Genomic DNA, 13816 nt, shown 5'->3' with positions numbered 1-13816 from the left:
ACACATTAAAAAAGTACTTGCTATTTTTCCCAAATGTTTATTTCATCATTTTATATACATTATAAAATATTTTGACTCGTATTAGGATTTATAGATGTTCTTAATTTTTTGTGTACTTAAATAATAAATAATATTTCTTCATCTATTAGTAGGACCCTTTAATAATTACATAGGCAACATAACATGCAGTATTGCGGTACTATCCATGATTTAAGATATATCTAAGGGGATTCCATACCGTGATTTTCTGTTTTTGTAACGCGCGCGCGACAGGATTTTAGACGGATGCTTTGCCAAACATGTGTTGGATTTGATTAAAATTACGCGCCAAATTCTTTATCTATTATCATTGACGAAATATATTTCACACTTTTTCGTGTTGCTGCTATATAATCGTTTAAAGACTTAAAACTAATAAAGTGGTTCACTCGGCCATTAAGGCAATTATATCTTTTATATATGATTAGGGCTTCGTAATCCGTAGTAAGTACTTGAAATTGTTGATTCATTCTGTGTTCGAAGGAACAAATTTTAGCTTTCTGTTTTTGTCACGCCGCAAATTTAACAAATCGTGCATATCGACATGTCGCCAACCGCCAGTTCGGCAGACATCAATAGTTAATATAGTACTTAATAGTTAATACCGAAGACCGAAAAACTGGCAGACACTTAATTAATATTGTGAATTTTTTTTCCCTGAAAATTATACTCGTTTGATTGGATCTGTATTATGTAAGTATTACGTCTGTATTTGTAATTATGACAAAAATAGCATAATATAAAAATTTAGCGATTTCCTATACCAATTATATTTTTAGGTTAGGTTAACACATTTTGTGCTTTTTTAGTTTTTTCCCATCGGCGATCTTCATCCGCTGAGTTTGAGATAGGTAGTTTGTATTACCTGTCACCTACTCCAGCAATTAATGAGTAGGTATGATTTTATTGCAGCTAATAGCAATGGGTACCTACATTATTATTTTTAATGTTTTGCTTAAGGTTTTTGGTATGCTCTATTCAGTTACGGGCATAGAAAAAAAGATTAAAGTGGTACGGGATTACCACAGATATAGACATTGGGGGCTTACGGCTCGTTTTTCGGGTTATGTGATGTGGCCATGTGGGGCGGGTACCTACCTATTTTTATGCATAGCTAGGTATATCGTCATTCGTCCTGCAACTTGGTGAAATAGACTCAAATAGTGATTTGTTATTATCTATATAATGTATAAAAATGAATAGCTGTCCGTTAGTCCCGCTAGTCCCTAAAACTCAAAAACCAGTCGACTGTTTGGATTATTATTATTATTATTATTATTTGGATTACTGACTACTGTCTCACTGATATTCGTACATTCATACAGCATACTTGCACAAATAATAAAATATGATATCATTCTTAAAATCGTAAAATCCAGCTATATAGCTAAGTTAACAAAAAAGAGCTCCACGGTGGTTTAAATGTTTAATATTATATCTAAAAGCAGAGTTTGCCCATTTGAACCTTGTACATTTTGTTGATTCGTTCATTAACTAACGTAGTGACGTGTCACTGAACATTTTTATTGTAAACATGCAGCATTTCCGTGAAATATCAAAAGTATTGTGTATATAGGAATACGTACATATTTTAGAATAAGTATGAATGTATTGATTTTACAATGATGTTTTTTTTTTGTGTCGGTACACGATAAATAGTCGAAATAATGAATCAATTTTCAACTTAAGTAACTTTTCTGGTAGGAATGTGAATCTAGTTGGTGCATGTGGGAAGTCAAAGTTAAAAATTCCCAGTTGTCTCCATAAGTGTCGAGATAAATAAAAAAACGGGAACTTTTAAGCAAAATCAGTTTTTGATTTAGGTTTTTGCCTTTTTTGTGTAACTCTAAAAAAAATTTACCGTAATAGTTACATTAAATTATTACTGAATGTTTATAATAGCATTTAATATACACCATACAACTTTCAAAATATTTCGACTCATTTTGAGCTATTTATAGACATCAGAATATTTCGATTTAAGTTTTTTTTTTAAATTATTGTCGGTGAATAATTTGTCGCTTTCAAAAAATAAAAAATGTAATACAAGGTCATTTATAACAATACAGTTATTGTTTGTGGAAACTTAAAAAAAATGGAGTACTTACAAAAATTTTGCTTTTCTTTTTCCCTGCGCTTTCGAAAATTATTAGGAATTTTTTACTTTTGACCTCCTCAAAGTACCAACTAGATTCACTTTCCTATCACACAAGATACTGTTGAGCACCTAACCTAAATCTAAGCATTTTTGCTGTCCTAAAAGTTGATGAGTGATGACAGACAAAAAAAAACATTATTGTAAGATCAATTATTGTGTGATCAAAATCATATTTAAATAGATAAGTATTTAGTACATACAATTTTTATAATGTATTAATTTCCATGTAATTTAGTTCATTTATTAACCTGGTTCTGCTATGGATAACTGTGATAAAAGTATGACTGCTCTTTGTTCGCTCGTCTCTTTGTTGTAACGAGCATTTCAATATTAGATAAACCTCAAAGTTGTATATAGTTGTATGGTCTATATTGTATAAAAATGAATGCTTGTCTGTCTATCTGTGTGTCCTTTGGTTGCCATGGTTGCCATTATAATAATAATTATTGGTTGTCGGGCAACAAAATGCACAGGATCATTTGGTTCAGAGATAGATTAGACCTCTGGGCAGAAGATAGGCTAATTCAAAAAGGAAGAGGACCAACCCCGGAGGTGGTCAAACAGAGATTTTGAGATTTCTGATGGACATTTTTGTTTATAAATGGTTGCCACGGGTTTATTTATTTATTTATTTGTTAACGGGCTGGGCCCTATTCAACAGTTTAACATAATACAATAATACATAATTTAAAATAATTAATTCAATGACATAATTAAATATATATAAGATAATAATTACAGAATAATAAGTATAATAATGATAATAAAACAATACAAAAATATATAATAATAAATAGTAAATTATAACAAATAATAAATTTAGAAGCTATTACAATAATAATTATTGGTTGCTGTGCAACGAAGTTCACGGGATCAGCTAGTCATCTTATAAAAGTAAAATATTATAAATTATAATGCACTACATTTAATATGTATGATTTTATAATTATGAATTATTATAATTAATTATATTATATTCAAGTAATTTATTTTACTACAGGTTTTGATTAAGATAATACTGGTTATCTTTTTTATGGGAAATTGTGGAATATATAATTTGTGTCTTATAATTTTTTTTTAGCTTTAATATTTATTGTAATAAACAGAAAAATCCAAAAAAATACTCCTATTTTTCAATCTTTAACCCCTTTGAGGCATGGAAAGAGGTTGATTAATAAGTCAACATTTTGCAAATATTATTTATTTTGTATATTATACAACAATTTGCGTAGGCACTGTAAACAAAATTTTAAAGTTGAAAAATAAGGACCACCCTGATGTACCTACTGAACTTTAAAATAGTCTCTAGAAATGTTGGGTTAAAAAATGTATTTCTTTTATAAATATTTATAAATAGTAAAGTTATTAATTTACATTTTACAAAAACCTAATAGTATTTACTTGTATTAGATTCGTTGATTTTTTTTTTAAAGTTTATACATATTTTTTTTAGATGAAATGACGTTGGAGATTTTAGCTCAAGAAAAAGTGTGGCTCAATAAATCGTATTATGCTGATGCAGAGCGTGTGTACTTTGAGAAACAAACAAAGGTAATTTGGTATTAAATAATACCTATTGGCTATTTACATATTATAAATCCCTATTAAAACTTAAAAATGTCGATAAATATATTTACCAATTCCTTAAAATGCATTTATTGATGTGTTTTATTTTAATACATACCTATTTATTAATCATTTTTAGATAAAAGCTTGATAACCTAACCAATTTTTTTTTTCAATAATGTCTTTAGATCTATATATTTTTATTTGTCATTATGTTTTGATTCAGGAAATCTTAATGCTTCAGTCTCCAATTTTGTGGTTGATTTCTGGTGTGTGAATCTGATCTAGATTGTTCCTTGGAGAGCCAAAAGCAAGAAATTCTTAGTACTTTTCTTATTAATTTGGTAAAATGAACAAGCAATTTTGGGCAATATAGGAATATTAACTAAACACCAGTTCTCATTAAAATGAATTATGTTGCTTGTTGTTATTCAGAAAGGACTAATCGTAGTGACTTGAATTTTCAACCAAATATTTATACTATCATTTTCTAGACATGATATGATTTTCAAAATATTTATACCAATACGGTAGCCGGTAGGTATGTTAATATTGACTTATAAGGTACCCGATTGTGATATTTTTGGTAAAATCTAGTTATAGAAATAATAGTAAAAAGTGGTAAAGTAGGTAACAGCTCTGCTTGTACAGTAAAAGTTCAGTCTACCTGACTCATTATTGACCTACTATGACCTCATTATTGAGTAAATCAGAGTAATGGATGTGTTGAATTGGAATTCAATGATAAATCATTCAAGGAGACAAGTCTGTATATCCAATTTTGTCAAAATTTAAACTTCAAACGCTTATAAAAACAAATTAATATTTTTAAATTGCTAAAAGAACAACATATGTAAGATTACTAAGATCTTGTATTACATTTTCAGTTGACGATTAAAGCATTTTTGACAGGTACACATTATTGTAAAATCGAATCGTACTGCTGAAAATTCTAAATATGATTAATATTATAGATGACCTACATTTTATGGGTATAAAATTACTGATAAACTATCCTTAAAACTAGATGCTCACGAGTGATCCCATTCATCTCCTCTGTTAGTATTGACTTTTTACGTACACAATTATGTATCTTCAAATTCAATAACTAGGTGCACTCTAAACCAACGATCACCAACCTTATGGACCTCTCGTACCTCTAAATTCTACAGACCACTTAAACTTTATATTATGTATTCTATTTATAACATGTGATAATGATAATTACATTGTTACGCTTTCATTCTTTTTTGCCGTTTACCAAACTGAACCTAAACACGGTGACATAATACAATATTTGTATACATAATGGTTATTATATAACACAGTCCAGCTGGAAGGTAAATAAAATAAAATTGCAAATAATGTTCAAATTATTCAGTGGACCACTGGTTGGTAACTGCTGCTCTAAATAGTCTAAACTTTCTACACAGGAGAGAAAATTCTCCTTTTTTTTTAAATTCATATTTTCTATAAGTTATAAATAATTTTTCAGATTTTAAATTATGAAACTTTTGGAAAATATATAAACGACCAAGTCAAACCACGGAATAATACTAATTGTGAAGATTGTTCTATGTGTAATACAATCACTCAAATACATTTACACAATGATATTAGTAAATTATTGGACAACGTTGAACAATGGGATAAAATAGACTCAAAAATGAATTTAAATCAGTATAAGCAAATAAATAAGTTTGAATGCCTTGTGTGTTTTTTTAAAACATTTAAATTTAATGATTGGAAATGTCATATTATGTCATTACCTCATATGGCGAATTGTCACAAAATTAAAAATTTGTATTCATATGTCTGTTGCGAAAAAATATGCAAACTATTATTGTATGGACCAAAAGAGTTATTAATTAAACATAACATGGACCAACATTTATATAATGGTGATGTTTTTAGTATGTCAACTTTAATGGCTGAAGTAATGAAACGATATCTAGCAGATAATCTAAAACCTTTATACTTCTGTTCTCATTGTAAAAATTTTGCAGAAACGCCAATTCATACAGATGTTAAATTATTAAATAATGCAATAAAAATTCCTATTGAATATTATTGCAGGTTTTGTAGGGTTACATTTTTATCTAGCCATGAAATGATTGATTATCATTTATTAAGCTTAGAACATACGACATTAAAGTGCTTTGATGAATTATGCTCAAAAACTAAGATAAACTCAAAAAAAATAAAATTATCAGAAGAATTGAATCAAAATAATGAGAGTAATTTATCAGATGTTCAAAATGTATTAACAAATAATTCACTAAAATTGCCAAACATAATATTAACAAGATTTCAAAATATCAGTCAATATCGTGGTCTTTGTAAATTATGTGGTGCTTCATTAATTTGGAACAGTAAAATTATAGTATCACATTTGTTAGAATGTAAGTACACATATGATTTCACAAAATCAAATAAAACAACTGTGAAAACATTTGATTGTGGTGTATGCAATCAATCTACAAATAGTATGAATCAGCACATATTGCATATTATTTCACATTCACATCTCTCTAACTGCTATGATACTAATAATTACTATTCATATTTTTGTAATGAATGCAATAGATATATGTATAGTTACAGATTTGCAATTCTCAATCATATTACACTATGTCATAAGAATATGAAAACTATAGTATTTCCTATTTTTTCTATATTTATGGCAAACATATTCAAAGAGTTTAATAAAAATGCAAATAGAGTTGAATTTATACATTATCATAGTACTGACAAACCAATAAAATGTTCTAAAACAGAATCGTTTAAATGTCGCAAGTGCAAAATTAAATTTGAGACATTATCTGACTATAATTGGCACTTAGTTACAAGTGAACATATTATTTTGAGTTTTGTAATCCCAAAAGCTGTGAAGAATAATAATAAAAAAAGAAAAAGAAAAAGAAATAAAAATAAAAAGGAAAAAATAAAAAATGTAAGTACAACTAACCATACTGAACATGTAGTAATACAAACCATAGAACCAAGTATAATACAGAATGTTCCAATATCTCAAAAATATGATGAAATCAAAAGTAAAAGTGACCAAACTCAAAATGTACAATTAAATAAAAGTAAGTGCTATGTACAGTTGAATCTTTTAAGAGTAAAAATTCATTTTAATATTTTTAAAATACATTTTTATACGATTTGAGTTAATTTAAAATATTTTTGAAAACAGTTTTTTTTAAAGTTTTTACTTTTTTTAAATAATATACATTTTAAATTTCTTATTCAGTTTTAGAATATTATTGAGAGTGTTTTTAAATCAATCACCCAGTATATACTTATCTGTTTTCAATTTTATATTTTTATTAAAATTAAAAAGTATAATTAATAATAGGTCATTCAAATAATAGAAAACATATATTAGTATTATTCAAGTGATGTATACAAATGTAGGGACACATAGATTAACAATTATCTTTCAGATCTAACATTTTTAAATTTATTTTTTAACTATTAGTAAGTATTCAATGATAAATATTAGTAAATAGTTATTACTGAATATGTTATTTATGTAATGTATCTAGTATCATGTACATGTTTTAAGTAGCAAGATATTTAGTAAATATTTTCTCTTTAACTAAATGTTCCTTACACCAGTTTTGTTTTGTATACATTGATTATAAATGTTAAGAATATTACAGTAGAACCTCTGTTATTCAAACCCTCTATTATCCAAACAAATATTAAATGCAATTTATGTATCCAAAAATCAATAAGCATTGTAAAGCTTGTACACATAATATTGTAGACATGTAGTTGGTATGTATATAATAATTCAATATTAATAATACATTATAAATATCCATATATTATCATATTATGTATGTATTTTCGTGTTAGATATTAAATATATAAATCAAATTTCCAGTATCCAAACTTTCACGTTTCCAAACTAGGTGTAATCTCAATTAGTTTGGATAATCAAGGTTCTACTGTATTTTATAATGAACATTCTTAGCTAGTGGTGTAACAATTCATAATTTATAAATTATTGTTTAAAATAAGTTAGGAAATATTGATCCACAATGTTTGATTTTAGGTCCAATAAATCTTGATATTGATGGAAGAACAATCTTAGATAATATTCAAACAGTTCAGGTATAATTATAATTTTATAAATTATATATACTGACATTTTTTTAACCGAAAGTAATATTACCATATTTTTATTATATTTGAAAAATCAACTCTGGTTTATGTTATAATCATAAATCATTATATTACAATTGTAATCATAATCATTTCTTTTGATTGATTTATTTTAATATTTTTAATTTTTTAAGTATATAACATGATATAGTTGTATTTAGATTAATTTGAAGTTTTTATATAGTTGGTAATTAATTAGTATCAAAAAATAATCGAGGTGTTTTAACATTGATTGTACTTTGAATGGGTTGGGTTTGTATAAATATAGTAACAGTTCCCATTTTTTAGTTATGTGTAGAAATTAATTAATTCAACTCTAATAGTAAATTAATTCAATATAATTTTCAGAAGTCTCTTGTAAACAATAATATCCTTGAAAAATTGAATGATGATGTACAAAAGGGCAGTAATAAGTCTAATGAAAACAGGAAGTTGATGATACCAAATCACATTAAACAATGGCAACAATACACTAACTATTTCAAACATAAAATGAGTTTATTGAAAAAGCTGAGACAATATGAAGATCTTGTCACGACAACTTTGTCATACTATTGTGATGTATGTGATTTTATTGCTGTAGAAAAATATAACTGGGACAAACACAATCAAACAGAACATCCCTTAGATAGCAATAGACCTATAACTTATTGTTCTACATGCTTTATGTTTGTTGTTGGTGGAGAACACAACCGTACAATAGAACACAGTACTCTTTTGAACTTTTTACAATCATTAAAACCGGTAGAAGTCTTAATGGAAAAAACTTCATTAGTAAAATTGGTTGAAAGCTGTTCTTCAGATAAAAATTGTTTAAACCTAAAACCAAAAGAAAAAAATGGGTTAAACAATACTGATTGCGCCAAAGGTAATAAAATAAAATTATAATGTTAGTATTTATCAAGAAATGTTTGTACTTGATTTATATTAATTGTTAAAGCATTGTTTAAGATTAAACTACATTTTTTATACATAAGTGTTTTTTAAATTTTTACACATTCACGACCAGGAATCAAATTTTGTATCCTTCTGGTAAACCAGAAAATTTAAAAAAAAAACCATTTGATTTATATTATGTTTGTTAGGAAAAACAGGTGTCAGGTAACCCTATTTATTATACAGTCTTATGTCAATTATAGTTGGATGTCACTCATATTAACCTGTCATTTGTCGCATTATGGCCAAAACAACTGCACTTAAATAGTATCTTCTATTAAAAAAATATTTTCATATCTAGGTATTTAGACTTAAATACATTCTTATCAGATCAAAATTATTAGCAGTATTAAAATAAAACTAAAATTTGTTATGTTTAATAATATATTATGATATATTGTGGTCATATTGACCATTAATCTATTTATTTATTCAGTAAAACTTGACCATCTTAAATTATCATATATTATCAAATTATCATTTGATAATATTTTTTAATTCGATTTTGTAAATATGATCATAATATTGATTTCTATACAATTTGAGATTTTAAATTAAAATAAAATAATTTGTATTTTAAATTTATATTGATCCCTTGCAATCGAAAAGACCAAGATGCACTTATGGTGTAGCTAATATACTCCATGGCAATTAACAATGAGTTTTAAACAATTTTTAAAAGATAAATTAGTTTGAAAGGAATTAATTATTATTTATATTTGTTATAGAATCAAAATATTCTAAAGATATTGATAGCAAAAACAGTGATTGTTTTTTAATGAAAGAACCGAGTACAAGTAGGGAAGATCCAATGATGAAAAATACTATATTGTTACTTGATAAAACTGAAAGTCAACACGAACACAAAAACGATAAGACAAATGCCTCCAATGTATTAATATAATTTAGTCATTATTAATATTATTTTGTTACTTTCATATTAGTTATGTATGTAATTTTATTATTTAGGCAGCTAAACTGATTCATAGTGAAATTACATCATCAAATAACTTGGCTAACACATTGATGACTATTCCACATCAATCAAATGCGCTTGTGGAGAAGATGACTGAAAACATTAATTTTGTAAATGTTTCAACCAATGATTTGGTAATAAATTATATTTATTGGTCTTATAATAGTATTGATAAAAAATATTATATCTCAACCATTTATCAAAACCAAACAGATTAAAACATCTAGAAATTTGAAAGATTTTCCTATTCCAACTTCCAAAGTCTATGGGTGAATTTTCTGTGAAGTGCAAGATTAAATCTTGCCACTGATTATGTATAAATATTCTACAGTTTTTAAGTATTTTGTTGTGATGTCACATTTTTGTGAAAAAAAACACAAAATAATGTATATACCTACTAGAAAATAATGTAATAATTATATAAATTAAAAATTAATTTTATTACAATAAGTACATATTTATTTAAATAATGAGTGTAGATATTTAATTGTATTGCAAATTAGTATTAATAATAAATCATTAAAAAAATATAAGTTAATAGTATTAAATAAAAATAAATGTAAGTATTCATGTTTAAAATTTAATGAATACCTATAATCTATATGCCTGCATAAACACGCTATTGAATAGTAGCCAACAATAATTATGATTATATTGTGATGTTGGATATAAGTTTACTTTTATATCCTGTGTTATATAAATAATCAGTTAGTGCATTAATTAAAATACAATATATTATAGGTATAAGGAATTAGGTACCTACAAACTTATAATAAATAGGTAGTTCATGTTATTTTAATTTTTTTGCGGTTATGTCAGTATGCCCTAAAGTTAGTATACATAAACATTAAACATATTATTGGTAAATAATAATCTCAAATAGTCTTCTCGATGTTTTCTATAATTTTAATGTTCTGATGTATAAATTTATTTTTTTAGGTATTTAATCAAGTTGAAAATGACTCAGAATTCATAGAAATTGTTAAATCGCAAAACTTTGATGGAACAAATTTGCCACCAAAGACAAATAAAACACAGATTTTTAAAATCAAAAAGTTATGTGAACTTGATGGAGACCAACTGTATGGAGAATATGTAACACAAAGGCTTAAAAATATCAAAAGTACAACTATTAAACAACATGTCAAGCTTGAGATAGATTATATATTTTATACCAAAATGAAACAGTTGTCCCAGGAGAATACAGAACCATGAGTCCATTCAATGCAAGAAGTTTTAAATTCCTGTTTAAATCATTTTTTACTCTAAGCTATTATATTAGTATAAATACAAGAATTTAATTTATATATGCATAAGTGTTGATTAATACTATATAAATTTAATTTACCATAAAAGTTAAAAAAATATTATGATTACCCAATTTTAATGTAAAGCATTAAATGTTGAGTTTTTTGAGTTATAAAGTTACAGTAAATTGTCTTAATAAAAAAAAAATTGTTGTTTACTTAATGTTTTAATTATTATGACATATTATTGATCGCTTAAAAAGGGTAAAAAAGCGTGAATATTTAATATAAGGCTCCTGATATATCGTTCTAATAGCAGTTGAAAAATATTAAAAATACATAGGCACAATTTTTTTTAAAAGCATTTAAAGTTCAAATTTATAATTTATTAATTATTTTGTAGTTAAAAATGTATAAAATGTTTAACTTTTATGGCTAAGGATTGAAAATTTAAAACAAGGCTCCACGTAAATAGGTTATATATAAATTACTTTATTCACAATAATATCATCAAATATACTTGGTAATATCATAGGCTGACTGACCGTTTTCGCTCAGAATCCTTTTTCTTATACAATGATATTATATCATTGAATTCAAATTTAACACCATCCATTACAGTGACCCATTTGTAACCTACTGTACAGCAGAGCGACATCCAAGTATCCACCTTTTTAAAAAAATTTTTGATGAAAATTTTATTTTTTTATACATTTTATAAGAAAACTGGTTTATTTTTTAGGAATTCTAAAATGTCAGCAGATAGGCGGCCATTCGCTTTTCTATCTTCATAATATATTATAATATTATAATTTAGGTATATATATATATATAATTTTTTAGTGTACCTATATTATATTACTGTTCGTGTGGTACCTTTTGAACGACTTGAGCACTTGACTGATTGAAGTGAAAGCTGTATACTTATATATCAATAGATTCCTTGATACATGGAACCTGGAGGATGTTGTTATACTAATTATAGCGTTCTTACGAGGATTTCGAGTTTTGTAATGAAAATCAAAAATGGTTTTGTTGCCATTGGTACTATTTTGTAGGTATGCAAATGGTTGCCACTGGTTACTCGGGTATAGATGAAGTAAAAGCATGCTTCAAATCATCCCTATATGCCTTTATGGCCTTGAACAGAGAAATTATATCTTAAAAAGTTAAAACAAATATGTGTGTGAGTTATATACTCAAAAACTACTCGACCGATTTTGTGAAAATTTCAATTTTTTTTAGAGATATTAGGAAAATGTATAGTGTAGCTTGAACGCTGTTTGATTTATACCAAGTGCCATAGGTGAATAATTGTCCATCTCGGTCGCATTAGTTCTCAAAGAGACTTACAGCGACGCCGATTTGCTCGTGAATTGTGATAGGTACACTAAAACCATGGTCCATGATACACCTATATAGCAGTGGCGTAATTAGGTTTTTGTCGTGGGGGGGGGGATATGATTTTATCCAGTAGCCCCGCATTTAAAGTTGGATGCCTTAAGTTAGGACCCTGAAAAATTTTGCATATTATGTACAGCCTATAGGGATTGATCCCCCCGTAAATACGCCACTGCTATATAGCACTATATTTTTTTTCGTTTTTTACGGCCTAAGTCGGGTGGTTATATAGCTAAAAATAAGTAGATGTTGGTTTATCCTAAATTAATTGACTCAAAACTGCATGATGATTGATGAACCGTTTTCAATAAAAGTTATACCAATAGATTTCTTGAGACTCGGTGGGTGTTTTTAAATTTTTTTTCAACCACTATTAAAGTAAAGGGTAGCTATCAGATATACATTTATTTTCAGCTCACGAAAAAATAATATTTTTTTGTTTATTTAAATGGTTGTCATTGCCCATTGGTACATATCATATACCAAACTATAATTATAATTAGTATAGAAATAACGCGCATATTAGGTATACATTAATTTACAAAATATATTTATGAAAAAAAACAAATCTTTGTCATGGGCAACGCCGGGCGGGACAGCTAGTATTTATACAGTGAATTTTCCATATTACGAAGTCTCATAGACCATAGTGTATCATGCATAAAAAAAATTCGTATTACACAGAATTTCGATAAATAGAATTGAATAAATTTGGTTCTCATAAATATTTCGATAAATTGAACATTTTGTTAAATTATGGACGTTCGTTTGACGGGAGTCTCGCTGTATACAAAATATAATTTGATTTATTTGATAAGAAATTAATATGAAAAATAATCCAGTTTTCGGAAATGTTCACAAAACAAATATTTTCATAAAAATGTACATCACTTTAGCCTATCGGTGTATGTGCGTGACACGCGCATATTATTATGCGTATACGTGTCTTAACTATCGCCATTTTATTGTCTTGAGCCGTTTAATATCGCATTTTATTTTATCTCATACTTCGGTAACTACTAATAATATACCTATGGCGGCACACACGCACAGACAAATAATGTTATAAGGACGCAACCGGTTTCCCGCAGTGGCTGCCGTGTGTCCGAATAATGACGTCCAATGAATTCCACACGCTCTGCGCCCTATAACCACCTAATCTAACCGTCGCATGTTTTATGTATGTACAAGTACCTGTATATACACTTGGCACGGACTTGCAGTCGGCGGCCTTGGCCGGTAGGTATACATAGGAAAGAAGACATAAAGTTTTTTTTTCAAAAATCCATTATAAATTAAACTGGCACGGATCGGTGA

General features: G+C 27.0%; 1 protein-coding gene across 1 annotated transcript; it reads left to right on the top strand.

The window, feature by feature from the left end:
- Positions 1 to 194: 194 nt before the first annotated feature.
- LOC132948155 (uncharacterized) lies at positions 195 to 11286 on the top strand. The gene is made up of 8 exons (XM_061018504.1): positions 195 to 732; positions 3651 to 3748; positions 5259 to 6855; positions 7830 to 7888; positions 8288 to 8807; positions 9604 to 9767; positions 9845 to 9985; positions 10791 to 11286. Exons 2-8 carry the CDS (start codon positions 3656 to 3658, stop codon positions 11064 to 11066), a joined length of 2850 nt encoding a protein of 949 aa, XP_060874487.1. The 5' UTR covers positions 195 to 732; positions 3651 to 3655; the 3' UTR covers positions 11067 to 11286.
- The last annotated feature ends 2530 nt before the right edge of the window (positions 11287 to 13816 follow it).

Source organism: Metopolophium dirhodum, chromosome 7, assembly GCF_019925205.1.
Source record: "Metopolophium dirhodum isolate CAU chromosome 7, ASM1992520v1, whole genome shotgun sequence".
NCBI classification, from domain to species: domain Eukaryota; kingdom Metazoa; phylum Arthropoda; class Insecta; order Hemiptera; family Aphididae; genus Metopolophium; species Metopolophium dirhodum.
Note: the sequence above shows the minus strand (reverse complement) of the source record. Positions and strands in the feature narration are given on the sequence as shown.